The 8,457-nt window shown below is 50.9% G+C and overlaps 1 protein-coding gene across 1 annotated transcript; it reads right to left on the reverse strand.

The window, feature by feature from the left end:
• Positions 1-3,709: 3,709 nt before the first annotated feature.
• On the reverse strand, positions 3,710-7,118 carry TMEM250 (transmembrane protein 250). Its single transcript, XM_027887203.1, has 3 exons — positions 7,054-7,118; positions 5,809-5,979; positions 3,710-4,302 (listed from the first exon to the last, which is right to left on the reverse strand). Exon 3 carries the CDS (start codon positions 4,217-4,219, stop codon positions 3,767-3,769), a length of 453 nt encoding a protein of 150 aa, XP_027743004.1. The 5' UTR covers positions 4,220-4,302; positions 5,809-5,979; positions 7,054-7,118; the 3' UTR covers positions 3,710-3,766.
• Positions 7,119-8,457: the final 1,339 nt, after the last annotated feature.

Below are 8,457 nucleotides of genomic sequence, written 5' to 3' on the forward strand. Positions count from 1 at the left end.
AGACTCACAGCTATAAATTGGCTCAAAACTTGGCCCCAAAGCTCCCTCTAGGAACTGGGCAAATGATTTCTTCCCCAGGAGATGGCAAAGGCTCAAGAGAGGTATTTAAAAATAACATTAACAGTAGAAAATTCACATTTATATACATTTATGTTTTTGAGCATTGCTGATGGTTTCCCATGTTCTGCTCAAAGGGAAGATACATCCAGCCTTGCTCAAATCATTCTGTCTCTCTCCTGGATAACTCCTTCCCCTTTCTTTCAGGTCCTCCACTGCAACTTTTCAGCTGTTAGATCGGGATAACAGGAGAGGAGCATCTCCTACACACATGGGGATGTGGGGTGCTCTATCCACACAAATATTTCTGCAGATTGGTCTCCAACAATCCTCTCCATGCAGGAATATTCCTCTATTCCCATAGGAGTCATCACAACTGTGTCCTTACATACAGCTCTGCACTGCAAGCTCAGCTCCACCAAGGAAAGGTGCCTTCCAGCAAGGAATGATGTGCCCCTCGATGGGAAGTGACAGCTCCTTCCCATCCCCTCTTCCCTGCCCTCACCCTGACTATTCCACAGAACCACTAAGGTTGGGAAAGACCTCCAGGATCAAGTCCAACCTTCAACCTAAACTGCACCCCTGCCCCACCATCCCATCAGCGGGAAGAGGAGCCAGGACATCCCCACACCGGAGAGACGCCGCCACCAGAAGACGAAACTCTTCCTTTTTTCTCTTCCCAAGCAGCAACACATTAAAAAAAAAAACCCAAGTTTAATGTAGGTGGCATGTTTCATGCAGGATTCTGCAGGCACCCAAAACACCAGCTGGTGCCATGTTGGGAGGAGATAACGAGGTGAAGCTCCGACACTTCAGTCTCGTTCCCACATTCACAGGCTCCGCAAGAGGCCACGGCGGCTCCGCCACCCCCGGATCAGCCCCGGGCCTGAGCTGGAATTCCTCTGGCACCCAAACACCTGGAAGGCTCTGGAGAGAGCAGGACTCATGGGGGACGTTCTCTGAAGGGGCTGGAACAGCTCTAGGATGGACACAACTCTCCCAAATCCATGTTTTCCTAATTACTCTCCAGGCCATTTTTAACCCACTAAGTAGAATAACAACATTTAAAGGCCAAACGTGGAAAGAGAGGGGAAAAAAAATCCAACCAAACAAACCATCTGCTCTCGCTGTTCAGGATGGAGTCAGCACGAAGGAACACTGCAATGAAAATTTCCGTTACTTCAGAGTTAAAAACCATCTACACAGTAAAAGGGAAGACTTGACACGTTCTGGGGCCTGGTCCATCCCTCCCAGCAATGATGAATTTGGAAAGACTTAAAGATCCAAAGGAATATGAACTTTCCCCAACAAGGCACAGTTTGCAAGAAGCTGCTCAATGTGAAATATTTCTGGCAAATACCATTATAAGCCACTTGTTTGATTCTGGAAAAGCAGGAAATTCAGTTTCCCCTTACTTATAGTTTTGTGTGTCCCCCCTCCAAACCTGAACAAAAATTGCCAGTCTTTTTCAATTAAACTGAATGTGGGGGGGGAAAAAAACAGGTTATTCTTTGCATAAACGTAATACAATGTTTAGTCTGACTCTTTTTCCTCCCTCAGCTGTGGCTTGGCTCCCTTTGAGCTAGTAAGAACCTTTTAGAATCTCAGCTCCTGGAGAAAAAAAATATTGGCAAAATAATTCCAAAAGCTTTAAAACAATAAAATTAAACCCAACAAATTTACATCCTGAACCCTTACCAAGATCTAACTTATTCTGCAACCTCCTGGGGATGCTGGGAGCTGGAATCAGCTCCAGCTGGAAAATGCTTTGAGAAGTGCCAAGTATTGCCCCACTCAGGTAGAGCTAAAATGTCCGAATTATTACATCATAAACCAAATAATTCGAAAATTAATTCCTCTTCTTTGCCAGCATGACTTCACAGGGACCTCACTTCCCCCCCTGTGCTGGTAGGATCACACCACTTGGGGTGTTTCAAGGTGTCCAAGTGCTGGTGAGGACCAAAAATGAGAGGTTTTCTGAACTTCTTGGTCCCTTGGAGGCCTCCTCAATCCCTTGATTTTGGGGTTGTCTAACCAAAATCTGCAGTTTGCAAGGGGTCCCTCAACTTCCAGGAGTTACCTCGAGAGGTGTCCCAGCTCTAGGGGGGAATCCCCTCCATGCAGCAGCTCCAAAAAGGCTCCCTCAGGCTGTCATATTTATGGAATAAAGCCCCTGGCTGGCAGTCAAATTACCAGGGCTGAAAAATGTACATATGAGACTCCTTGTACCCACTTGAACCTCCTTTGTTCCCTGACCAAATTAGTGCTGGAAGAACCACCTGCTATTCATGTGTTAATCACATGGTCTGGTTTTACAAGTCCTGCACACATCAAAGCTCGGTGTCACCCTGTTCCTGTGGGGGGTTTGCAAAGCACAGGTTGATATTAGAGCTAAGTTCACGACCTGGGAACAGCCCAGAGCTTCATTTCCTTGGGATCCTGAACCAAACCTCCACAGGTTTGGCCCAGCAGTTGAGTGTGTCCCTCACAGAGCATCAGGCAGGCAGGAGTCGGGGGCAAGCCTCACAAATCACCTTTTTTACTCAAGGGGAGCCAAAGTTCAGCCACTCCCAGGTGAAACAAGGGCTGGGATGGGAGTTACTGGGCCTAAAAACCAAAGTGTGCCAGCAAAAGGCTGGAAAAGTCACAAGCTGCAATGGGAAGCATCTCTCCCTGTGTGCAGACTGGCCTGTTCTCAACCACACTCACAGCTCAGCCCAAGATGATAAAACAAGTCATGTACTTCCAGTCCTGCTTATTCTGCTGTGATTGACCCCAAAGGTTCTGTGGAGGGAGGGAAAAACGGTCCCCATCACTTTCACCAACTTGTTTTTAAAGAAGTGCAGGGGAAAGAGCAACATTCCCTCATCAGGAAAAACAAACAAACAAAAGCAGGGGAAAAATAAACTTCAGGCCAGTTTTCTGGGCTCCATAAATAGAGCTACTTGACTGACTGCACAGGGACATCTTAGATGAAGACCATTAAAGCTGAGCTTAATATATAACTCCCTTCTGGAGCTGTGGGTAAAGCTCTGCAGTGACCCCCCCTCACTGATGTCATTTCAGGGAACAATTATTGCCATTTCAGACCACACTCAGCTCTCCATCCCTCCAGGTAAGACAGTCTCACCTCATTGTACTCCCTGAGACAGAAGAATCCCTGTGAAAAAACTGGAACTAATCAATCCAGGGGAAAGCAGAACCAAAAGCCAAGATCCAAACACTGAGGATCATTGCTGTGGGTTCCCCTTAATCACTGCAAAATGAGGACATATCTGCCGTGACTGGGAATTTTGGGAGCACCAAGCCCTTCTCCCATGCCTTCCATGGATTTGTGCTGGTAGGGAAAGACTCAATTACTCAGCACTAACTGCCTGAGAAGGAAAAAGCCACCTCAAAAAGATACAAATTCTGGAGATTAAAACCTGCTCAAGTGAGACTAAAACCTGTTCAGGTGTTGCACTTGGATGACCCAAAAGGCACCTCAGAAAGAGAAAAATTCCAGAGACCAAAACACCTACCCAAGTGTTGCACTTGGATAATCCAAATGGCACCTCAAAAAGATACAAATCCTTGAGCCCAGCACGTCGATTTACCGATAAAGACGAGCGCTGATGAATAAATTAATTTATATTAAAAAGAGGGTTATCGGCACATCCCGGGGCAGAAGAAAAGCCACCCGCTGAGCCCACATGCGCTTGGTTTTTATTTACATATCCACAAAAACCATGAAACACCAGCCCAGCCCCCCCACGAGCAGCATGGTGACGTGGATGCCGTAGATGAGCAGTTCATTCAGGAGGCTGAAGTCGACGCGCCTCCGGCCCAGCAGGAGGAGGATGATGGAGAGTTTGTACTGGAAGCGCAGGAAGATGCGGATGCCGAGGTACTGGAGGCAGAAGAGGACCGAGAGTGCCACCCAGAGGATGGAGGTGAAGAGGCTGCAGCTGAAGTACAGCAGGAAGCGGATGAAGCCGTACATCCAGCGCGACTTGAGATAGATGTCGAAGTTGTTGTACTTGGTGCGCACCAGGTGGGTGGCGCGCACGGGGCCGCAGGCCGAGTGCAGGCAGGTCGTGTGGGGGCCGTGGAAGGAGCGGACCCGCCGGGGGATGGGGATCACAGGCATCGGGCACCCCCCCTCGGCAGCCACGCCCCACATATCACACGGGATCCCTCAGCGCGGGGCACGTCCGCCAGCCCGGGAACAGCAACTCCTGCCGGGATCGCCAGGGAGGGACAGACCTGCGGGGGAAGGAGGGGGGGTTTAAATATTGCACACTGAAAAAAGCTGGTAAATCATGCACATTCTGGATGATTTATTAGCATGGATGTGCATTTTTTAAAAAAAGTTTTAAGATCTTAATATACTAACACTTAGCTAGGAAACAGGTAACAAAGAATTAATGCAGAATTATTATATTATTATTAATGCAGTTATCCGTGCTTCTAATGTAACAAGAACCTTGTATTTTTTGCATAACTTGCTGGGAATTTCTTTGTTCCAAACACAGTTAACAGCCCCAGCTGGAGAGGCCACAGGGCAGAGACTCTACACTTAAACCTGCTTTACAAACCTCAGCTTCTTGTTTAAAACAACTTTGGTTTTGCTTCTTTACTTACAGTTTTAAAACAAATGCTTTGCTTCTTTACTTATAGTTTAAACCAACTTTGGTTTTGCTTCTTCACTTATTTTACTTCTTAATCAAACAGCCACCCTACAACGACAGTCCAGCCCTGTGAGCAGTGAGATTAATGGGAGAGTAGTAATACTAAAGCATGTATTTGCATTTGGATCGTATTTCCTTTAAAAGCTTAGGAAAAAAAAAAAAAAAAAAGAAGTTCTCCAAGTACTTTTGCAAGCGAATTCCAGATTTCTGCTCCTTTCCAAACTTGGCAAAGCTTCCCCAAACAAACAAAGTGAAAATAATGGCAGGTCCTGGAAGAACAATGAGGCAGTCGTGTTTTTCACACCCCACAGGATGTCCCTCCCCTGGTCAGGCCAGCCCTGTGCTCTCCTTGTCACTACAAGGCCTTTCAAAGGCGCCCCCCAGTTTATTCCTCCCCCTGGGGCCTGCAGAGATAAGTGAGACATCTTGATCTTCTGGAGTGTTTGGGATTTATAATCTTAACATCCTTCCACACAGCCATTGTTGCTGTGTGAGTGATGAGCAGGAGCCTCTCAGCTGCTCTCTGCTTCACCCCAGGCTCCCCACGTGCCAAATTCCGGGAATTATGAGATGACAATGCGCTCATCAGATAATGCTGGAGAACAACAGGCACTTCCCCAGCTCCTCACACACCCAGATCTTTCCTTTGTTGGACCAAAACCCCGACTGCTTCTAAAAGTAAAACTCATTTAGAAGTGACTTGCAGAGTTTTTTAGGTTCATTACAAGCAGAATTAATCACGGGGTCAGTGGCAGAGCTGCAGGAAATTGTGCTTTGGTATCAAAAACCGTCATCACTGGGGAAGACTCTGTGCTGTTTCCTGCCTCAAATTCCAAGGAAATGGGAATTGCAGCTCTGATCTGTCCTGCTCAGCCCCAGCTCCTAATTCCTTTTTGCTGTTAAAGGAATTTGAGGCAATGTCTCAGCTCTGCATGGATCGGGGACTCATAAAAAGGAGTAAGAGTTAATCAAGGATTTAAGGAATTTAGGAAACCTAAAAAAACCCCCTCAAATATCAACACTGGAACAGCCACAAGCAGAGGGATAGTGTGAAAATAGAATAAATTGGATGAGCTATTACATTGTAAGGGTGCTGCCATCCACTCAGCAGGTCTGGACTCCACTGCTGTGCCAGGACACCACGGAATTCTTGGAATCAAACAGTGAAGTTTTCCTGGGACACCTTCTAGGAAGAGTGACAGACACTGCAGAGGTGCTTCATAGACTCACAACACTCTACACAGGAGCTGATCTGAAAGACAAAACGACAGAGTTAAGCTTCAGTTTGCTCATTTTAAAGTTCAGAATCACAAGGCCCCTCCTCAAGCGTGAATTTTTAATCCTAAAAAGGCTCTAGAAAGAATCCCATACTCAATAAAAATAAGGATTCCAGCTGACTGATCCATGCCAGACAGAATCAGTGAGCTGGAATTCACTGCCAGGACAGAGAAAAATCACAAACACCTGTGCTGGTCACCTTCTGTGGTCACACTGTTCATCCACACATAGCCAACCTTTCCCAAACTGAATATGGAACAGCAGATCCTTCCCTGGGAGGGTGGGCAGGCCCTGGCACAGGTTGCCCAGAGAAGCTGTGGCTGCCCCTGGATCCCTGGAAGTGTCCAAGGCCAGGTTGGACGGGGCTGGTGGGAGGTGTCCCTGCCCATGGCAGGGGGTGGGATGGGATGAGTTTTGAGGTCCCTCAAAACTCAAACCATTCCATGATCCCCCAATCCATGTGCTGGCACGCGATGCCCACAAACAGATCTGGACACCCACCCCGTAATTTTGGGGGCCTTTTTCTCTCAAAGCACATCACTGCGAGGCCGGAAAGCCAAATCTGCCTCTTGTGGGCACCATCCCACAGCTCCAGGAATTCCGGCTCGAGGCACCTCCTCGTCCTTCCCCCCACACTTGGAGTGGCCTCACCGGGGCGATAAAAACCTGGAGAACTGCCCATCTGGGGGAGTTCTCATCCCCGTCCTTTGGAAAAGGCGCAGGAACACAGAGCCGCTTCTCCGCATCCCCCGGGCATTCCCGGTGGGACCTGCCGGGGCGTTCCGGGGGGAGGGACCCGCACCGGGGCCGGAGGGACCCCGGGAGAGCCCCCCAGGGCGAGGGAATTGACACCCGAACAGGGAGCGCCGGGGAGAGCGGAACCAGCTCCTCCTGCACCCCGGCGATCCCGAGGGAACCGCGACCGCCCCGGGGAGGGCCCGGCCAGGGCTGCGCCCGCCCGCCGCGACCCCGGGGCCTCTCTCCCGCTCGCCAGTGTCCTGCGGTGTCCCCCGATGTCCCCGCACTCCCCCGGTGCCCCCGCACTCACCGCGGTGCCCATGGCCGCGCCGGGCCCGGGCGGAGCGAGGCCCGGGCCGCGGGCCGCGCGCTCTGCGCATGTGCGGGGGCGGCCCCGGGGCCTCCGGTTCCGGCGGCGGCGGCGCGGGGAGCGGCGGCAGCGGCGCACAGGGATGGCGTCATCGAGCCGCGACCCCGCCCAACAGGGGCCGGAAGCGGAGGGGACGCGTTGCTGTGGCAACGAGGGGGGGGGGGCGGCCGGGCCTGGGCCCAGCCCGGGGCACAACGAGGGGAACGTGTAAGGGAGGGGCAGCGCAGGATTGTCCTGAGAAATCACGGAACGGGTTGGCTTGGGTTGGAAAGGAGCGTTAAGAGCATCCGGTCCCACCCCCTAGCCCACTCCCACCTCCCATAGCCCAGGTTGCTCCAACCAGGCCTTGGACACTTCCAGGGATGGGGCAGCCACAGCTTCTCTGGGCAACCCGTGCCAGGGCCTGTGCCTCCCCACCCTCACAGGGAACAATTTCTTCCTAATATCTTGTCATCCTGGGGCCTCCTCTGGACTTGCTCCAACATCTCTGTGTCCTTCCAAAGTCCAGGGAAGGGAACGGAGCTGGGAAGGGGCTGGAGCAGCAGGAGGGGCTAAGGGAGCTGGGGGGGGCTCCACCTGGAGAACAGGAGGCTCAGGGGGGACCTTCTGGCTCTGCAGCTCCCTGACAGGAGAGAGGAACTCCCAGGGAACAAGGGATAGGAGGAGAGGGAACGGCCTCCAGCTGTGCCAGGGGAGGGGCAGGTGGGACATCAGGAGGGATTTCTTCACAGAAAGGGACCCCGATGTCCTGGCAGGTCACAAAGGTCTCCAAATGTTCCTGAAAAACAAACAGGTGGACAAAAATTCAAAACAATACATAGAGAAGGGGAAAAAAAAAAAACCAAACAAAAAGCAACAAACCAACCAAAAAACCCCACAACGAAACCACATCCTCCCTGCTGTTTTCCCTTAGATTCAATCAGGAATTACTTTCCATAACGGAAAGAATACACAGCTCTGTCGCTGGCTCCCTGCCCCGCTCACACAGGCTGGGCAGTGCCACGGTGGAAAAACATTAAATAATAATAACTCAGGCCATCTGCCACAGCTCAGAGCTGCTGCCCTGCACAGGAGTCAGGGCTCCAGGCCAAACACATCCCGGGGTCCTGGGGCCTCCCTGTTCCACTGCCCTGCAGAGCAGTTCGGTCCTGAAACACAGGGAACAGCCTGAGGTGCAGGATGTACATCCAGGGGGAATTCTGGGCAAGGCAATCATTGGGGTCTTCTCCTGGGAAATTGGCTTCTCTGTGTTCCCCCCCCCCAAAGCTTCTGATGTGAGGGAGTGGAGCTGGAGAGTTTTCCCAGTAGCCTGGAACTGGGAATGTCTGTTTGGTGACCGAGTGA

The sequence above is a fragment of the Empidonax traillii genome, unplaced genomic scaffold, assembly GCF_003031625.1.
Source record: "Empidonax traillii isolate 1590-97213 ecotype Southwest subspecies unplaced genomic scaffold, ASM303162v1 scaffold204:size1584377, whole genome shotgun sequence".
NCBI classification, from domain to species: Eukaryota; Metazoa; Chordata; class Aves; order Passeriformes; family Tyrannidae; genus Empidonax; species Empidonax traillii.

Coding starts and splice junctions, on each gene's coding strand:
- TMEM250 (XM_027887203.1), bottom strand. CDS start 4,219: ATGTGGGGCGTGGCTGCCGAGGGGGGGTGCCCGATGCCTGTGATCCCC.